Source organism: Epinephelus moara, chromosome 22 (genome assembly GCF_006386435.1).
Source record: "Epinephelus moara isolate mb chromosome 22, YSFRI_EMoa_1.0, whole genome shotgun sequence".
In the NCBI taxonomy this organism is placed as follows: Eukaryota; Metazoa; Chordata; class Actinopteri; order Perciformes; family Serranidae; genus Epinephelus; species Epinephelus moara.
This window is the reverse complement of record NC_065527.1, coordinates 13,769,951-13,790,051: the sequence shown is the minus strand read 5'-3', so window position 1 is coordinate 13,790,051 and position 20,101 is coordinate 13,769,951. Positions and strand designations below refer to the sequence as shown.

General features: G+C 42.3%; 2 protein-coding genes across 8 annotated transcripts in view; both read right to left on the bottom strand.

The window, feature by feature from the left end:
* Positions 1 to 1,329: 1,329 nt before the first annotated feature.
* Positions 1,330 to 4,200, bottom strand: asb4 (ankyrin repeat and SOCS box containing 4). 3 transcript variants are annotated; one of them, XM_050035008.1, is made up of 7 exons: positions 3,796 to 4,200; positions 3,279 to 3,578; positions 2,676 to 2,918; positions 2,360 to 2,607; positions 2,125 to 2,238; positions 1,906 to 2,020; positions 1,330 to 1,652 (listed from the first exon to the last, which is right to left on the bottom strand). In XM_050035008.1, exons 1-7 carry the CDS (start codon positions 4,106 to 4,108, stop codon positions 1,594 to 1,596), a joined length of 1,392 nt encoding a protein of 463 aa, XP_049890965.1. In that variant the 5' UTR covers positions 4,109 to 4,200; the 3' UTR covers positions 1,330 to 1,593. The 3 variants fall into 3 exon arrangements, with proteins under 3 accessions (XP_049890965.1, XP_049890963.1, XP_049890966.1); XM_050035006.1 differs by having other exon boundaries at positions 1,330 to 2,020; XM_050035009.1 differs by lacking the exon at positions 1,330 to 1,652 and having other exon boundaries at positions 1,945 to 2,020; positions 2,115 to 2,238.
* Positions 4,201 to 5,265: 1,065 nt separating this feature from the next.
* The window catches only part of ppp1r9a (protein phosphatase 1, regulatory subunit 9A), a 67,733-nt gene continuing 52,897 nt past the window's right edge, over positions 5,266 to 20,101 (bottom strand). For 2 of the 5 annotated variants that reach the window (XM_050035001.1, XM_050035000.1), the window contains exons 10-21: positions 18,455 to 18,551; positions 16,509 to 16,644; positions 14,343 to 14,431; positions 13,470 to 13,617; positions 13,275 to 13,344; positions 11,660 to 11,719; positions 11,396 to 11,444; positions 11,148 to 11,192; positions 9,678 to 9,797; positions 8,744 to 8,767; positions 8,262 to 8,444; positions 5,266 to 8,031 (exon numbers count right to left, since the gene is read on the bottom strand). In XM_050035001.1, the coding sequence (XP_049890958.1) occupies positions 7,849 to 8,031; positions 8,262 to 8,444; positions 8,744 to 8,767; positions 9,678 to 9,797; positions 11,148 to 11,192; positions 11,396 to 11,444; positions 11,660 to 11,719; positions 13,275 to 13,344; positions 13,470 to 13,617; positions 14,343 to 14,431; positions 16,509 to 16,644; positions 18,455 to 18,551 (1,204 nt within the window). In that variant the 3' untranslated portion in view covers positions 5,266 to 7,848. The remainder of the gene's footprint in view (positions 8,032 to 8,261; positions 8,445 to 8,743; positions 8,768 to 9,677; positions 9,798 to 11,147; positions 11,193 to 11,395; positions 11,445 to 11,659; positions 11,720 to 13,274; positions 13,345 to 13,469; positions 13,618 to 14,342; positions 14,432 to 16,508; positions 16,645 to 18,454; positions 18,552 to 20,101) is intronic. The other 3 variants (XM_050035002.1, XM_050035003.1, XM_050035004.1) reach the window with 3 other exon arrangements.

Sequence of the window (20,101 nt, the reverse complement as noted above, 5' to 3'; positions counted from 1 at the left end):
TAAAAGATATGACACTAAGCCCCGGATCCTGGGATGGTTCAAAGAATTGCAGGACAAACCATCCAAGCTGTATCAATGCGCACCGATTGGAGATAAAGAAAAAGCTCCCATCCAAATGTAGCCTTCATCTTAATGATTCGTGAGACTGCCTGTTCATTTTCTCCTCTTTCTCCCCTTCAACAACATCGCTGTACAATAGCTCAGCAGTGCCTCTCTGCTCAGACGACAGCCTCAGTCTTGCGTGCTACCCTCTTTTGCACAGGTTCCCTATCTGGGGGTCCAGACCCCCACAAGGGGTCGCCAAAGCTTTGCAGAGGGTTGCGAGGCCTCTAAAAAATATATATACAGTAGACCTGTATCTCAGCTTTTCAAAGTTTAGCTTATTATACAAAATAATATTTTTTAAAAATCTCACAGAATAAGGGCACAGTGAATCCTGAACACAACCTATGTTCACAGAGCCTTCATTCTCTGCTAACGTCTTGTCCTGCATTAGAAAAGAATGCAGTTAAAACCTGTTAAGTATGTATGACTGTTAAAAATGTAAAAAAAAAAAGTACATAATACAGACAGAGAATCTTATAAAGTCCTTAAATATAAGGAAAACTCATCTTTGACGCAATTACTTGCTAAAATTCCTCCAGATCATTTGTTCTATGCAAACTTCCTGCAGTTGTTGAGTTCAATATTTGAGTTGATTGTACTGTTTATCACTTGTTCTGTGCTGATATTGTTATGCATGAAATATAATATAAAATAGCCATAAAATATGTCACTAAGTCAGGGATCGTCGGTTGTGGCTGGGTTATTGGCTCAGGTCACAATTAAATTCTACCTGAGACTTTTCAAGGTTGGTTTAGTCGTCTTCCTTTAGATGAGAATCTACCTTTGAAGTCAGGATGTAAAGCAGCTCAAAGAGAGCATCTGGTGTTGAGTTAAGTTGGATATTCTTATATATCTTGACAAGGATATTATTACCATCACTGTTTTGCAGAGTAACCTCTATTTTGAGGGAGATCGGAGTTTTAATTTTATTTCCAGACGATGACAAAATGGTGTCTGTACACGGCTTCGTGTGCAGACCACTGGAAAAAAACAAGCACTTGTTGTGGAGGGCTTTGTCAAGTGTTTGCTCTGCAAATAGTGGGGCATCACAAGAGTGTGAGGAAGACAGGAAGCATTCAGGCAGGTTGCCAGGTAGATCTGGATTCCCTGAAGTACGAGGCAGCACTGTGATAGATGTGTAAAAGATAAATTGTCTTTACTGACACTCATGTCACTTTAGAAGAGACAAATAAGGCCTCTGTGGAAGGTTAGAGACATAAATAACACAGGGATTACAGAAAGAGAGGTTGTGAGGCCCAGCGGGCAAAAAAATCTCACTTGTCAATCACTATAAATGATTATTATTACTAAGTTGCACAGCAGTTTTCATCAGCATATTGCTATTTGCTCACCTGTCACTCAAATTACTGCATATTTCTGGTTGAATGGTCAATCCATTCATAATTTGGGCTTAGTTGAATGGCATCCTTTGTCATGTCCAGCTTCAGATCAACTTCATTAATCAGTTTTATAGCAAGTGATTAGAGTTCAACTCCAGCAAGACAATGTGCATGTAGAGGGATTTCTTATGTTCCAGACAAAGGCCTCTGGGAATGTTAGGCAAAAACAAAAAAGCCACACGTTAGTTATCAATAAACATCAATGGTTAGTACCAGCTCCAACTAGCAGCATTTTCATTTTCCTCAGTCTGCAGACAGGAAGTAAATGTTTGATTACAATCATCACGTCGTGAGTATTGTCCCTTTCTGAACAAAAAGTCTCTCCATCAGTACAGTATCCCCTCAGGTTCCAGCAATAAATATTTCTTAATGGGAGATGGCAGAGGCAGCTGCGCTATACCTCTGTGGCAGGATGTAGCCAGGCTGAGTCTGATGGCACATCTGGTCAGGTGAAGCAGGCTGCGAGGAGTGTTGGAGCAAACAGCAAACATGGAGTCGTAGAAGTCTTTATGTCGCTGAGGAAGCAAAGAAAAACAGATTGTGGAGTCTTTTAAACAAAGACAGTAGTGACATTCTTACTACTTGCTCGGTTCTACACTGAACACACACTTCATGCTACCTGGTAGCAGTCATCAGGAATGGCAGCTCTCCACTTCTTTGTGGGCTTCAAACGTTCATAAGAGTTGACCATGACTTCCACTGCTCTGGGGTAGTCACAGCAGGTCTGCAACACCTGCACAAAGCAACACACAACATGACACACAGCACAAGAAGACCTATCAACATGTAATCAGCCACAGATACTGTAGGTACTGTTTAAAATATGATCTAATAACATCAGTTTGAGCTCTCACCTTGTGGAACTGGGGCGGGTAGACCCGTGCTGCGTTGAAGTTAAGCAGCAGCTGATAGCAGAGCTCAGGTATGGCCATGGGCCTGACACCGGTCACTTTGAGGAGATACTGAATGGGGGCACAGCCGTTGATGTCCATGGATCGCGTGTCTGCTCCGGCCTCCAGCAGCATCTGCATCAGGACGTGATCGCAGTTCCAGGACGCCTTGTGAAGAGCTGTTTTATTGTCCTCTTCTCGGAGGTTGGGGTCTAAAACAGACGTGAAATGTTGTAGAAAACAAATCAATACATGCACAGAAGTCCAGAAAACAACTCACCTGCATGGTGGTCCAGCAAGAGACGGCAGACAAGATGGTGATCTTGGCTGTAGGTTTGCTCTTTGGCGTCAAAAGCCCAGAAGCACGCAGTCATCAGGGCAGTCTCCTGGAGAGAGTTGACTGCATTGACAGATGCTCCGTGGGCCAAGTAGAGAGCTACCAGCTCTGGGACGCCGAATCTGGCTGCTGTGTGTAAAGGTGTCACCTCCTCATTGTTGTTGCTGGGCTCATTGACATTTGCACCTCCATGGGGGAAAAAGAAATAGTTATTTAGTAGTTTTGGGACATAAAACATTATTGGCTACTGTGGCTTTCCAATAAACTCCATACATAACTTCTTTTCATTGTATCTTTATGCATTTCCACCCTATTTTTTAACTATTAATTTGCTTGTTTTTGCTTCATTTTTAATGTCTTTTGAATGCAACTTTAATGTTTTCTTAATGCCTTATGTTTAAAGTATTTTTATGCCCCTGTAAAGCACTTTGAATTCCCTTTTGTCTGAATGATGTTACATGAATAACCTTGCCCTGCCTTGCCTTTGAATGCACTCTCATCCTTCTACTAATATATCCATCTACCCATGCATCCTTCCCTCCTGACCTTTGAGGATTAGCTGCTTGGCACAGTCCACAGACTCCCTGGTGATGCAGTAGTGCAGCGCTGTGTGTCCGCTCAGCGACAGGCTGTTGACTTTTGCCCTGTGAGCCAAAAGCAAGGCGACACACTCGCTGTTGGAAACCTCGCAGGCCACATGCAGCGGCGTCTTCCCGTTGGGCTTCTGGTTGATGGCTGCACCTTCCTGAATGAGCACCAGAGCTGTTTCCACAGCATTGTACATCACACATACATGAATGCCCATCGCCCAGGACTTCTCCAGTTTGTAGCCCGGGAGCCAGTAACCTGTGGTAAATAAGATAAAAATGTAAGTTTGTTTTGAGGCCTTGTGGAGCTACTTTGACAATCTCTTTTTACTGAAAATACATAATCTTTCAGGGATATTGTCCAATTCAGAGTCACAATAACTCATCTTTCTTGGACTTAACACTTGATAGCCTAGCATGGCAAACATTACAGTTGCTGCTGGTGCAATGTGGATCTCATCCTACTTCCTCCTTACCTTGTTTATATGAGGCAAGCACCATGCTGGGGTCCTCCACCTCCAGCACAGTGTCAATATCTAATTTCCTGGTGTGCAGAATCTGTTTGACCTCCTGGGCATTGTTGGCCTGCAGGGCCTCCATAAACTGTCGCTTCAGCTGTTTCTCAGCCAGTTGTCTGGGGCTCAGCTCCTCCATGAGCTCTCTAAAAGTAGGCCTTCGCTCCTCGTATGGCACTGCCAAACCAGCCGGCACGGCTGCTATTGCTCTCCACACGGCGTGGAGGAGATTAGAAAGAAATGTGCAAATGGTGATAATGAAGGTGTCAATCATACCCACACCAGAAGGCCTGCAGAAGCCCCTGCCATCACATAAAGGAGGTGCACGAGGAAGGAAGACGGAAATGAAGAGGGGCAACAAGTGACAGGAGGGAGTCGTCAGAGAGAGAAAAATAGCCCTGGAGTGAAATTAGGCTGAATATAAATAGAAAGCAGAGAGGGAGGGGCTGGAGAGCTACAGCTGACTGTGGTTGACTCCAGGTCAGCCAGTCTGCTGAGATGTCCACTGGGAGAAAGGCATGAGGCAGTGGAGGGTCACATGGTTAAGATAACAGGCCATGTGAACATGTTTTGGAGAGAAATATTCTTGTTCTCGTCTATTCTATCTTAACATGACGATCAGGTTTACTATGATAAATTCTACACAGAAGAATGAAAAAGGAACAATCATAAACAGTCAAAACATGAATTTTGCACACCGTCCTGCTGCATGAGACTCAGATTTCTGTCGTACTTAAAGGGACAGTTCACCCTTAAATCAAAAAGTACATATTTTTCTTCTTACCTGTAGCACTATTTTTCAATCTAGATTATTTTGGTGTGAGTTGCCGAGTGTTTGAGATATCAGCTGTAGAGATGTCTGCCAAACTACATGCATCTACTGCTAGCTCACCTGGCATATAGCTCAGCCTAGGACGACGCCATTAATGTTTAAATCATGCCGTCACAAGCAGAAGCCTTTTGTCCATGAGTACATTCAAGAGACAAGAGGCTCGTGTTTGTTATGGCCTGTGATTTAAACATTAACAGCGTCCTCCTCGGCTGAGCTCTTATGTTAGCTAGCCCAGAGGTAAGCTAGCAGTAGATGCACGCTTCCTTCTGCGCAGTGATACGCACAAAAAAATAGTTCCTACACGAAACTGCTCGCAACAAGGTCTGTGGATTATCTTGAGTATCTAGGTCATGATTTCTGGAGAGAGACATTGCTGTTGAGTTTTTTGTCACTTTGAGCAACACAAGCAGAGTGCCATCTAGTTCCATTATAATTGAGGGAAGGCTCTAAAGCCAATATCTCCAACACCAAAACAATCTAGGCAGATAAATAGCACTAAAGGTAAGAGGAAAAATATGTAATTTTAATTATGACCATTCACACTATGTAGAGAAAGTCAGACACATGGTGAAAAAAGAAGAAACAAAAGCAAACTAGGGACAGTGACCGCACATTTTATTCGGTGTGACAGGTAGCTGCCCTTTCAAACTTTTCAGAATGCGAAAAAGAGAGCAAGGTTAAGACAAAAAAAGAAGGGGAGGAGTAGGAAGAGAATAAGCACAGCTTTTTTAAAAGAGTGAAAGCATGGCTAGCAGTTTGTGGTGATTATCTTTTGCTCTCTATGAACATTAAAGACAAACCCTTCCAGACATGACTCAAACCCCCCGCCAGGAGCACCAGGGATCTCATCCATATGTTGGTTCCATCATGCCTAGTCAAGCTCAGTCAAGCACATAGAAAAGATCACATTTTGGCCTCAGGCGTGACCTTTTAGCCTCCTCAGCCCTCAGACAAACTGTGCACACACACTGACACGATAGAAAACAAGGCTTCTTTAGGATTCTTACAGCGTATTGCTCTCAGTGTTTTACTATACATACAAAAGAGTGCAGTCGGGCGGACTGACTTGACAGAGGTGGGGGTGGGGGGGTATTCACAGAAAGGTTCAAGTGTTACAAAATATTCCATAAGAATACATCATGAGCAGTTTATTGAAGTTGCACTGGAGCAGCACTATGGTTGTATTAGAGGAAAAACCACAAGCACGATGGGGGAGTATTACTGCGTTTTGCGTTTCCAAACTTTACGTCCTTCATTTGATAACAACCATTCGAATCTAAAATCACTTTTAATGAACAGGTTTAATTATATTTTGGCAATAGGAAGTAATCATACAATTCTGGATAAATCATTGTTAGGTGTTAATAATACTCTTATTTTGTATAAGTTATCATAAACAGTAGTCAGTTGCTTCATTAAATACAGAAATAAATAAATAATAACATTAACAGATCAGTGATACCTGTATTACTGTGGCATTGCACGGAGGTATCTGTAACCCCTACTATTATTCATATCCTTAACCTGTTAACAGTTCACCAGGCGGTGCCCTTGAGACCAAAAGGGAATCATAACCAAAGCTGCCTTCGTGTTTTTTGTTTTTTTTTATCACGGTGACACTGGTGTCTCTATATTTGCTGTAAACCTATGGAATGATTCTCGGGAATGCTAAAGAAGTAACACAGGGAACATGTCTCTCGGTGAGCGCCGTAATCCTAAAACAAGAACTGCATTAAGTACATACATCAAAATAATTTCAAAGGTATATATTTTTTATCTAACAAGTAAATCAAATGTTAACTGAACCAGTTTCATAGGAAAATTATAACTACATTGCATCCATGAGGTGCAATTTCCAGTGTAACATCAGGTGCGATCATTTTTAAGACAATTTCTGGACTCACTGCATCTGTCCTCGATCACGGAGATAACTCGTCTATATGGCAGCATTCCTAAATATTATTCAGAGAGTCCAAAAGTAATTCGCATGGTGAACTCTGACCTGTGATTTTTTTTATGAAAGAAAAAATTAAAGAACAATTAGAAATGTTTACTCTACTGTATGTGTTTCAACACTCACACAGAAGCGGGTAGAGGTCAGAAAAATTCTACTTCTCTAGAATTTCTAAAGGCAGCGGCGGGGTTTTACTTTGTTATTGAGAGAGAATATAAAAAGAGGTCAAAAGCAGGTTACAAGCGGTGTCAAAGCAACATTATGCATATAAGCAGGAAGTTTCGTTTTGACATTTTTTTTTGTTTGTTTTTGTGGTACAGGTTTGGTAAATTACAAATTTCATGATTACATTGTACCTGAAGTCTCCTTTAGAACCAGTCCAATGAGTTACAGTATGTCCTTGTCGTCATTCATACCTTGTGAACTGCTTTAGTATGGTACGTGTATACTGTAAGGAGCATTGGACGAGCCAGTGCAGAGGTTCAATTTACAGTGTTTGCACTTCCAGTGTTCTTGCAAGTACTGAGAGAGTTTGTTTCTTCCAGTGAAACTTGGTTCCTGCTTCAGCTCCTATTGGAGAGTTCCAGTGTCGCCTCCTTCAGTAGTGAAAGTAAGCAGCATGGGGACACCCAGTGGTGGGAGATGAGTACTACCTCATACACTCCACCACACAGGCCTGACCTGTCTGTGCTTCATCAAAGCAATAGAGCGATTCCACTGATCTATGTATCTGAACAGGATGTACATAAGTCTATCAAAATGGCACATAAGACATATTTGTATTTATCACTGTACATGGTCGTCATGTCTACAGGTGCTGTGATGGGTGACGGCTTTGAGGATGATATGGGATGAGGATGAGATGAACTTTTCACAGATTTACTCTGGATTTGAATAAATAATCCTAATTTACAGCAGTAAACAGTAAAATAAATAAAACTGAGTAAAATCTTAAATGGCTAAAAACAGGATGAGGTGTAAAATGAGGCAAATGAATGGGGGGGGCAGGTTCCTATCACCCAACTGCTCGTTTTGGTTTGATTTGCTTGGTGAAAAAGTCACTCAACGATCTCCGACAGTTGGGCGTGTAGCTCCACCACTGAGAACTATTGAACTACTGAGCAGGCGTCCCTCAGGGTTCTTTTGTGGGGCCTGCTGACGTTCTGTTCCTCGAGATGCTACTTGGTGTGGTGCTACAGTAAAACGGGAGGTGATCTAACGGTGCGCTTCACTCTGCTGCGCTTTCTTTGCGCGCCTCTTTCTGCTGCTGCTCCAGCTCTCTCTTCCGTAGCTTCTCGCGCTGTTTCTCCACTTTCTCTCGGTTCCTCTTGGCCTTCTCCATCAGAACTTTAAGATCTTTGATCTTTTTCTTGATCAGGGCACGATCCTGGGAAGAAGTGACTCCAAGGGCCTGAAACAAATAACGGCACATAAGTATCTGTCTTTCTTTGGTCTACCTATGTACCCATTAATATTAAAATTGTAATGGAAGCACTGTTTCTAAATCACCCAAAACACATGATTGGCAGTGCTATACTCTAATTTCTCATACTCACTGGCTGACATATGTTCTGATATACCTGTGGGATCTAGTGTATATGTATGTGAATACAATATATGTATGAAAAACATTTAACTTACCTTGAGCTCAGGACTCTCCAGCTGCAGCAGCTGTTCTCCATCTATGTTTTTGGCAGTGAATTCTGGGATGTATTGTTCTAAGTTGAGGCCCATGAGCCAGCGGGCCACTTGCTGGGAGGTCCACTCTGTGATGCAGCGGTTCTGCCACTGGCACTGCTTTGGAAACTGTCCCTCGTCCAGGATCTGACCATGTGCAACAGGGAGAGAAGCAGATTAGATGCAAAACTTTCCAGCTCTTACATGCAGTATTTAACCATGCACTGAAAGCCTATCCTCCACAGAACGCTTAATGATGATAAGTATACTTAGAATCTATACTATAGAACTATAGTACTATATTCTGTTGCAACCAATGACTACACAGTTTACAGTCACAACACATACTACTCTGTGGGAAAATCAATCTTCACCATAAATGATGTGTGGGAATGAACACAGACAAATACTCGACAGACACATGAAGACATTCATGCAGGTCTCACCTCGTCATCTATCATATCCAGACTCTGAATGTGGCAGCATTGAAAACAACAGAAGATGACCGGGGTTGTTAACAGGGACAAAACAATAGGGCTTACACTACAGCAGCCAAGATCAGCATTTGAATACAATGAGCCAAAACTGGTGCATTGATTTTTAGCTTGTTGTTTTCTGCCAGAGGAGTATGAGAGAAGCTTCTTCCTGTAAGGATGGTTGTCTTTCTTTATATCCATTCAGGTAAAAATGAAGGCAAGTTTATATCTTGAATAATTATGTAAACTAGTGGTTCACAACTGGTGGATCGTGGTTTAAAAGTGGGTCGCGGGTCCATTCTGAATGTGTCAAGTTTGTAAAAAACAAAAACACAAACACACTTTATTGTTAAATACAGTGAATTTACGTCACAGAGCTTTTATTTTGAAGTGCTTTTTCCTGCTGTAGAGTGAGTGACTAACGGACAGCTACTTGACAGAGACAGCAAACTAGCTTGACGACATGGCCAGACACAAGTATGATGCAGAGTGTATTTAACTGTGTTGACCTTGACCTAATGACTAAGGAGAAATCTGGACCCTGTGGCTAGACCAGTTGGGAACCACTGATCTAGACTTTAAAAAGAACAATTTCATTCAGTTTTCTACACAGATATTAATGAAATGCTGAGACCTACTGTATTATAAAATGTTTTCTTACCCCGTAAAATCAAAAAGACCTCACAACCTCCTGTGAAGCTTTGGCGACCCCTAGTGGGAGTCAGGACCCCAGGTTGGGATCCAGTGGTCGGAGCATTATGGCCACAATTGAACTAATGAGTGATTAAAATGCTCTTGTATTTAAAGGGCTGTACCTCTGTTGCGGTAAAATCAAATCTCATGTATATCATTTGTTTGATAATACATTTCATCGTCAGAAAATATGTTCAACTTGTATGTGTACCTCATCTGAGGAGAGCACGAGAGTGTGCGAGCGTCCCGACATCTTGGCTTCACTCAGCAGGCCGCTGATCTCCACCGAGCTGCTGCTGCTGGCACTCAGATCATCGTTCAAAGTGGGTCCCTGAGAAATCAACAACACACTTATAAGACTGGTGCCGAGAGCCAACTGGCTCCGAGGCTGTATTTAGTTGATTAGATGGAGAGCTTCTCTACTTTTTTTTTCTTAAAACAGAACGACAGGATGAGGAGTGAATGAATCGGAGAGAATGAAGACTTTCCCACTGAGCACACACTGTTATGATTGATGTGCTTCTTCCCAATATTTGACAGTCAATAAAAAGTACATTAGACTAATATATTTAAGCAGTTAGACTGCAGGACGTCAGCACGTTGTGCACATCCCTCACTTTTAAGATGTTCCATTATTGCACAAACTGTGAATGTGATTAGTGGTGGGAAATGATGTAGCTGGATGCTATCCAATTTGAAAAAAAACAACCTCTCTCTCTGTCCTTGTGAGTGTGCCAGAGTGCGGACATTTATGGAGTGACGGTATTAAGATCTAAGATCTGTGCTCAAACATGCAGAGACAAGCTGCTGCAGAGAAATATGGACTATCAGGAGGAGAAAAACTAATGATTGGAGCAATAGTTTTTGTAGAGCATCTGTAAGGCCTCTTTTTCTCTTCCTGGAATATACAGTATTTAACAGATTTAATGAGTGTCAAAGACAAAGTGTTACATTATATTTACATAGGAATTTGAGTCAAAAGTGTAGAGCTTCATCTTACATTAAGCTGTATACTGTAGCTTGAAGCAGTTCTTTGAATTTCAGTGCCGTCTGAGGTAAAAGCGAAACTAAGCTTACACGTTCAGACTTTCAGCTCTCTGCGCTGCGTCCTCACTTAAAAGCTCCACATAACTATTAATGCGAATACACTCTGCATTGATTTCTCTTCTGATGTGCACTCGTCTCAAGCGGCGAGCATGGAGAGAGAAAAAGGACTGGATTGGTGCAGGATCAAAAATAATCTCCTTTTTAATCCTACGGTGAGCACATCTGATTTTACACAGGATTAGAAACAGTTTTTATACAAGTTCCTGCACTGCAACGAATGCCCATGTTAACAACTTTAATTTAACTGTGTCAGTATGATATGAAGCTGATTGAAGATGCATTATGAGACAAACTGATTTGCTCAAAAATTGGAATTTAATACTTAAAAACGGATCATTTGATTGCTAAAATGGACATTCTTTGCAGTGTCGCTGAAGATGTAGTTATGATTATAAGAGATGTTCAGGATTATGTTGGAATACTTGTTGATTTTCTTGCAGTTAACAATGCAATTAAGCATCCCTGTGATTGGAGTACAACAATTCCCCTTATTATAAACCATGTTTACCTCTTAACTCATTTCCATTTCTGTGGATTAAGGTATAATTGAACAGAACACAAAAGAATACAATACCAAGTAATATGAATAGGAGAAGAAGTGGGGCCATGTGAGGGAGGTCTGTTCAGTAAAAAATAACACAACACATCAAAACTAAACGCCATACCATAAGAAAACATGTCAACAAGCTATATCTGTCTGACAAAAAGCCCACTGACTGGACTTATAGTCACATAACACAGTGTCCTTTAATGTCCTCACTGTAAAATATCTGTAAAGTGAATCAATATTAGCCCAATGCACAGCAGCCAAACCTCATGTACCTTGGCCTTGAGTTTCTCCGGACTGTCCTCTGCTGACGGCTCTGTGGAGCTGAGAGAGGGAAATAAAAGGGAGGGGGCAATTCAATAGAGGTCAGTGGTGACGATTACTGTACAGCTCCTTCATAAATAGTTTCTGGACCTGGACTCACTGAGGAGAGCTACAACTAAAGACATCCAGATGTTCTGCTGGGTCTCACAATGTGTCACTCTACAGTTTTAGAACCAGCAGGAAAATAACACTCGAACTCTGATGCAGTTATTTACCTGTTTCCAGGTGAGGCTCTGGGATCTTTGTCCGTCACTTTAGTTTTCCTGAGGGAGGACCTGAACAGAACAAATGTAGAGTGAGAAAATACATGTGACTGAACAGATCCAGGTTGTAACAAAATTACTGAGAATCTTTTTGGTGCTTTGCTTTGTCTAACTATGGAATTATAATAAACTGAACTACAGTCGAAACTGATATTAGTGATCACATCTGTCAGGTTTGAATGGATTACTATAAGCAGATGACGAATAGGGATGCACGATAATGTTTGCACGTCATCTGTATCAGCCAATATTGGCTTTAAAATGAACTATCAGAATCGGCCAATGTGCTTTTTCTTAATTTGCACAATGAATGAATATCACATTCACTGAAAAGCATGTCTCCATCTGCTGGTGGGCCATCACGATAAGAGTATGCATGCAAAGTCCTCAGAAGAGACTTAATGATCAGTAAAATTAGGTAGGGAATAAAGTGGATATGGCGGCACGGTGATGCAGTGGTTAGCATTGGCGCCTCACAGCAAGAGGGTTCCTGGTTTGAACCCAGGGTGGGGGAGCCCTTCTGTGCTCAGTCTGCATGTTCTCCCCGTGTCAGTGTGGGTTTTCTCTACTCCAGCTTCCTCCCACAGTCCAAAGACATGCAGGTTAATTGGTGACTCTAAACTGTCCGTAGGTGTGAATGTGAGTGTGAATGGTTGTCTGTCTCTATGTGTCAGCCCTGTGATAGTCTGGCAACCTGTCCAGGGTGTACCCCGCCTCTCGCCCAGTGTCAGCTAGGATAGGCTCCCCTAACAGGATATGCAGTTATGGAAAATGAATGAATGAATAAAGTGGATGTATCGATATCAGTTTTGGTTATGAAATGAGTCAAATGAATTGTGACATATTGGCAAATCAGATATCGGATAAATTCACTATTTTGCATCCCTAATGACTAGTATAACCAATGTTTCTTTTTCTTTCGCCGGCTTTCTCATATTTATCACATGAATATAAAGTAATGAAATGGACAGCTTCGCTATTTACTGAATTTTATTGACTGTTTCAAAATACAGTACAGCTGTTACGGAGGCATTATCAGACCAGGCATTATCAATCCACACGAGAGGGCGGCTTCAGCCTGTGTGCATTTGTCTTCTGGCTCCATCATGAGCATCAACGACTGTTTGTGGTTATTTGAGCAGACTTCGTTTTCACTGAGGAAAATTACTTCTTTCTTTCCGTCATGATTTTAATGCGCATGCAGCGCCAGCATCAGGTAGCCAGAAGCAGATGGGTCACCATGAGGCAAAGTATCAAAAAAGTAAAGTAAAAAAAGAAAAGAAAAAAGAAATAAAATAACTGCAGTTTTCCCATATGTTGTCTTATATGAAAAGACCCCAAATGAACACTGTAAGGCTTCTTGATAAGTACAATTATTTAAGCAGTGTTTGTACAGGAATGATCTTATCCCAAGCTTTTTGCTCCACATAAGTAAATGATCTAAATCCAATTGCGTCTCAAATAATCACGCAAAATGACAGGTAAATATTTTTTCCTGCTGTACGCATTAGTTGGTAGGTGTGCAACTTAAAACAAAAACATGGTACTCCACTATTTGTCATCTTACCCTGGATCCAGAGCCTGTCTGTGTTCCTCCACACTGTGAGAAGGGCTCGACTTTGCGGGAGACTGAGAGCCTGTGATCACAAACACCCCGCACTTATTACTCCCACTTCAAGTGATGAGTCAACATAGTTACAGATATATTGGTAACCATTTGATGCTTCATTATTAGATGTAGCGAAGCTGCATGAGTACTAACCAGTGGTGAAAGGCGACTGCAGTGTTCGTCTGGGGGAGCTTTCCGCGCTGCCAGGGGCCCTGAGGACCGCGGCTCCTCCGTCACAAGAGGTGGCGCTACGAATCGAACTGGATCGACTGTGTGCCGGACTGCCGTGTCCCTCTGAGACCTGAAGACAGACGTAAAGGGACAGAAAAAGAAAAAGAAGAGAGATGAAGCAAATGAAGGAGAGGGTAGTGGGAAATGGGAGGAAGGGTGTGAGAGTGTGAAAATTTGAAAGCAAAGGCTCAAAGCGGTCACAGAAACAACAAAGAATAAAGGAAAAGTGATCTCAACAGCCAGTGCTGCAGACTAATCGGAAAAAAGTCACTTGACATACTTTCATTTCTAATTCCTCGCCCTCTTTTTTCCCCTGGAAGCCTCGCCACTGTCTGGTTACTGTGTTCCTGCCAATTCTGATCCAGTTCTCAAAGTTGTTTATCCAATCTGAACTCATTGCTGCTCTGGCTGAGTTAAGTGACAGCATTAGTCAGACGAGAGCCTTTCATCCAGAAAAAGACTGCGGCCGTTATTATCAAACTGGGAGAGACAATAAGTTGTGACAGCGTCACAGACTCAATTAGTGCCGCGGAGCAACACGTAGCAATTAATCCATTAAAGGCATAAAGTGGAATGGACAGGGGTTAAAGACACACAAAGGGGCTGATGAACACACACACATATATACAAAACACACACTAATTAAAACACCCTGTGGTGTAAGAATAGTCTATTGAGAATAATGTAATTAAAACACACATCTGGTTGATACTTCAACAGATGTTCTTAAAAAAAGAAATCTGTCGGTCCCTGAAAAAAAGAAAAACGTGCAGGTGTGTGTGTTTCGATACAAACCTCTCCCTCTGTGGAGCTGAGGCTGTCTCGAGCGACTCCTCTGTAGCTCTTCTTTTTGCTGGGCGAATTGGGAGAGCCCTCCTTCAGGTCTGGAGTCACACACACAGCCACACACACACACACACACACACAGGGAAATGAGAGTGAACAAAACAGCAATTTAGCTCGACAAAGTTAAAAGAATAAACTGTGTGATCCATTGGTTTAACAAAAGCATTTGTCCATCAATGATGTGCGTGTTTTCCCTTGTTTTAGTCTTATTAAGAGGCACTTAATTTGGCGTGGCCCCGGTGCTGACACCCCCGTTAAATAAGTCTATTAAGAAAACATCGACGCATTTAAAATATCAAGTCTTCCCTTAGAAGTAACACCATCAATTAGGCAGGCAATTATCATTTTCCTGCGTGTTCCCTGAGTGCACAGGGAGATGCTGTCAGAGGAGACAAAAACTCAAATCGTTTAGATTCAACTGATCGTTTCAGCAGGTTCTGTCGTCTCCTCCCACGTGCTCTGTCTTTCATTTATATCCTGTTCCAGCCGTCTCCCTCAATCGCCCCTTTTTAATATTGCATAATGGGCTGCCTCAGTCGGATCAGCGCGGATCCATTCACTCCGTTATCCCGTCTGCAGTGTACAGTATCAGATGCGGTGCTTCTGTGTGCACACTGTTCTGACAGATGTAGTGACTGAAATAAAGCCAGCGGAGCTTAAAAAGACTTGAGGACAACAAAACCAGACAGATGTGCTCAGAAGGGATTACGTGTTTGTTTCTGTTTGCGGAGGTCCTAAGTTAACATAGAGTACAGGGTGAAAGTGTGTGTGAAGGTGGAGGCAAGGGGAGGAGAGGAGGATGTGAGCGTAAGAAATCCAGGTCTCACTGTGTGTGTGTGTGTGTGTGTGTGTGTGTGTGTGTAATATCTTAGCCATAAGAGAGTCTAAACTTCTGAATGCCCTTCACAGGGCAAGAGGAGTCAATAAACTACAGAGGCTAAAAAAGGTAACAGTTGCATCATGGGTCATTTTAGGGACAAAATAAAAATCTAGGTACTCAGTTAATACTTTATCTAAACAGCAAATGCAGTGGGGAAACTTTGAAGGGTTATTTAAAGGTATACTATGCAAGACTGTCAGATACTGTTTGTTAATAGTCAGAGAAAGTGAAAGTAGATTTATTCTAGCTTAGTGTTTTGCCTTGCTGTACTTCTTTTTGTCTGTGCTGTGTCTCTTGGATGCCTGCTGTTTACAGTCTGGCACCTCTCCTGACTTCACCTGAGCACTGTGGAGGTACACGTCCATAAATGTCCCGAACACAGACAATAAGAAGAAAATAGGAAAATAAAATCAGAGGGCAGAGTCTCTGCAGATAAATACACCTTTAAGACCGTATATCAGACATAAATATGAGGAGATGCAGGTGTTACAGCTCCCTCTTCTATTTGAGGTGTCATAGCTTTCATTAAATGAATAGTTTACATTTTGGGAAACAGATATATCAACACTACTCTCATGTCTGTCAGCTCAATATGAAACTGGAGCCAAGAGAAGAGAAAGACTGGGAACAGGAGGAAACAGCTAGCCGAACAGAAATTCTTAAGCTCAATAAATAACAAGTTATATTTTGTTTGTTTGATCGGTACAAAAGCCATAGTGTAAAATTGACAAGTTGTGGTTGCCAGGAAACCAGCGGAAACTGCAAGAAGTCAAAGACGAGCACAGCTTGAAGCTGCTCCCATCAGCGAGTGGTGCTGTGTCGAATGTAAGGCAGCAGATATTACTGAAGTTGTAATAAGCATCACAATTGAATACTGCTGCAGAAACACCTGGTGTCTCTGCGGGTAATGTTCTGCCATTAGTAAAAGTAATTACTGGATGTAACCTCAATCGTATGTGTATGAGAGCTGCAAGGAGAGAAAGAGGGAGTGAGACAGCACCTGGATGTAGCGAGAGAGATATGACCTCTGGACAAAGCAAGGCTAGCTGTTCCCTTCTGTTTCCAGTCTTTATGCTATGCTAAGCTAATTGGCTGCTGACTTAACCTTCATATTTAATGACAGTGGTATCGATCTTCATGAAACAAACTTCTCTCTAACATGTGGAAAAATTCCTTCAAATCAATATCATAATAATGATCCTGGCAGAGAGCAGTCCCCTCACACACACACACACCTCTGGCCTGTGCCACAACCCTTTTGGGGCTGTGCTGCTGAGCGCTGAGCCTCTCGGCACTGTTGCTGTTGTTGTTGTTGACCTGGATGCCGTTCTGCTTCATCAGCTGCATTAGCTCGGACTCTAATGCTGCAATCTGTAGAGGGAGAGGAACCGATCAATGTTAATCAGCCCGAGGCGTTTACCTGTCAAAACAGTTGCTTTAAAAGCACCAAAACACGGCCTACATGATGACGAGCACATAATTCGTCTTTTGATTTAGTTTGAAAATACTCAAGTCTCTTACAGGTGTTGGCTAAGTGCACATGGAAAGCACAAGTGAAGCACTATGTCAGTTTAGTTAAAGCATAACCCTCCTGTCTTGCTGTTGGCTTAAATTCCAGAATGTACTGTTTTTCCACCACTCTTGCTTGTAACACTTCACCATTCACCCTTTCCATTGCAGTGCAGTGGGAGAGTGAGTGCTCACTGTGCAGAATAATAGAGGGGGACAGTCGGGTTGACTGCCCATTCAACTGTGGGGCATGGCCTGCGACTTGAGTGGAAAACAACACAACTGTCATGTTTTAAGACTGGGAAAGCAGAAAATCAATATAGAGTTTGACAGTGGAGCCGACCACGGGCCCCTGGACACCTCCAGCCCACCCGCTGTCACTGTTCAAGGAGGACTGTGGCAGAAGCGGCACTTTTAAGCCTCGCAGAGAGAAAGCAGTCATAATGGACTGCTGTTATTGAGCTTCTTTAACATGTTGATCACTGAGTTTGTATTTCATTTCTCATAGGGCTCTGACACACCAAGCCGACGGTTAGCCAATGTCAGGCTGCTGGTGAGCACCTGTCGCTTTATTTTTTGGGGTGCGTCTCACACTGTTTTTCGGCAGATTCAGCAAACTGAAGTAGCGTCAGAGATGGCGTAGCCCATCAGTGAATGAAGTCCCTCTGATTGGTAGTTCAGAGGAAATCTCTGCTCATCGGTAGGCTAATTCATACAATGTAAAATGCCATAGGCTTGCGCTAATAATGTTAGCATTATGTATTTCTTTGGATAGGTGTTAAGTATGACAGTTGTTTTGTCAGTTAATCTTGTGAGTCTTGGAGCCAAATTATGTGCCGTTACCTTTGTTAAATGTTGCTGTTGTCCCTGGTTTTATATGAGAAGAGGGAAAGATCGCCGGCCGCTAGGCTAATTTATACAATGTAAAATGCCATAGGCTTGTGCTAATAATGTTAGCATGTTGTATTTGTGGGGAAGATGTGTCCAGATAAAGACAAGTGTTTGTCTGTGAATGCGCCGAGTTATAGTGAAGCTGATTTGTGTACTTGTGTTTAAAATTGTCTCTATTAAGCCATGTTTAATGTGTGTTTAATGTGTGTTTTAAATCAACTAAACTTTACAGAACTTTGCAGAAACCTCCGCCACCGACTAGTGTTTTGGAGGTGTAACTGCAGAGTGACACAGACACACCACTGCACAAACACACGTCTACGCACAACCATAAATCTTGCTTTATTTCCTCTCATGCAGGCGCAGAACCTGCACGCCAGTTGGCAGTTGGATTTAGTTTTCTTGGTGTATTTAAGTGCAAATTTTTGGTCGAGGCATAGGCAACATGAGGCGACTCAACAGCCGGCCTTGTCACCACTAGTTCTTTGACGTCAGTTTGGTGTGTCTGGGCCTTTACACATTTCCAGGCTATGCTATAAAAGAAAAAAAAATACCTGCATAAATATATGTTATGTGCAAAACCCAAGAATCTTGATCATTAGGCACAGAGAAGAACTGCAGTGTTCATTAGTTAGTTTTCACTTCAGGGATTTCTGTGTCGTTTTGAGGCCAATATGCAGAATTGTGCAGACACGGACAGAACAGCTAAAACACACAAAGGCACACAGGGAAAGATGGAGGTGAGAGACAGACAGAGTAAAGTTAAGCAGATCTGTTTTACCCTGACTTGCAGTCCCTGGATCTCAGCCAGGTGAGCTTTTTCTGCCTCCTCCAGCCGCCTCCTCTCCGCATCTTCCTTCTGGATAAACTCCACCTCTCTGTGGAGATGAAAGGGAGGGGAGATCGTAATGTGGTGAGTAGGCGTGTGCTAACACAGGAAAACGAGATGCATTTATGTGTGTGTGTGTGTGCGTGGATGTGTGTGTGCAAATTTTGCCATGTGTGACAGTGCCTGCCTTTAGTTTCAGCTGTGGCGATAAGGGAGCTGAGGCTGTTTTAGGATGTCAGCGTGACTTCACTCTGACCCTGCTGCTCACACTGAACACAAACAACACATATCTACAACTAAAATGCACACACACACGTTTTTATCCCTAAGAATACTAAATTCATCCGTGTCCTCATGCCTGCTTTGCCCTTGGTCTGTGAGCTCGCTGTCCCTCCTCTGCAGCTCAGTCCTCTGCTACAGATCAGCATGGAGAGTTTGTTTCATCAGTTAGCTTTCATTTGGCCTGCAGGGCCGGGGCCAATTAGAGGCAGTCAGACTGGAGCTGAGCAGGAGAGGTTGTGATGGGACTGACCAAAGAGATCAATGCACTGAAAAGCAGGAGAGCTGCGCTGCATGAGAATGGAGACTCGGCTCTTACTGTTGAAATGGGATAAGACTTGGCTATAAAAAGAGCCGCTCTGCCTCACAGATAGAAACACAGTGGATATTCTCTTTTCTGTTCACTGAAGCAAGAGAGGCTGTAAAAGGGAATAATGAAGGAAGTCATCTAAAATTATTTATTAAAGCGTACATTTAATGGCAGGGGACGACGCAATGACCTCATTTAAAGAAAACCTTCCACTGTATGAGTTTTAATAGACATGTAAATGATGTTTCAAGAGCCTCTTTGAACAAGTCAAGGAGACAGAGCTGGTTTAAAAGAGGTGAGTAAACAGAAGTTTCTAACGGCATTATGCTACACTAAACTGTGACAACCAAAGCAACAGACTGACCTAGTCGGACCTGAAACAGAAAAAAAGAGACAGACTAAAGAAGCATCAGGGGAAGCTGTCTAAGCAGGTTAAAGAGGAGCTCCATACTCCATGAGAGATGAGGTGAGCAAACTCTCTTCGCTGATAAAGACCTTGAGATGTGATTGAAAGCTCTGGAAAAAGCTTGAGAGTGGAGCTTGTGTTGAGAAGCTTTGGCCTTGTCCTGCCCTGAACTGTCTCTCTCTCAAGAAATGATTGTCACCAACATTGTCTTTAGATTAAAGGCGCTGTAGGATTTGAAATGTTTTGGTTTTGCAGACACGGAAATGCACGCTGACCCACAAATCTGACCCAGGTCCACTGAGGTTAATAGGCTGGAAGCAACACTGGAATTATGTATTTTTTCTTCAAACAAAAATGTATGCCCTCAGAATACTTTGAAATGTGATGTATAAATTACTCACATAGTGGCTTTATATTGTTTTTAAAGTACATTCTCATGAATTTTACTAAATATTGTATGTTTACATTGCCTTAATCACTTGTGTTGGATATGTGGCACATAAACTGTATAAAAAAATAGACATGTTCCCAAAAAGTGAAGCCAAAACACCTCAACTGCCCCCTGGTAACTGGCTGCGGTATAGGTAATAAACCCCGCTCCCTC

Bases quoted from the DNA above. Each gene is read 5' to 3' on its own strand.
- asb4 (XM_050035006.1), bottom strand. From the start codon at position 4,108: ATGATTGACACCTTCATTATCACCATTTGCACATTTCTTTCTAATCTC. The intron at 2,919-3,278 runs GTCAGGAGGGAA...TCCCCCATGGAG, and splicing joins CAAGCAGCTAATCCTCAAAG to GTGCAAATGTCAATGAGCCC. The intron at 2,239-2,359 runs GTGAGAGCTCAA...TGCTTTGTGCAG, and splicing joins ACCCGCCCCAGTTCCACAAG to GTGTTGCAGACCTGCTGTGA.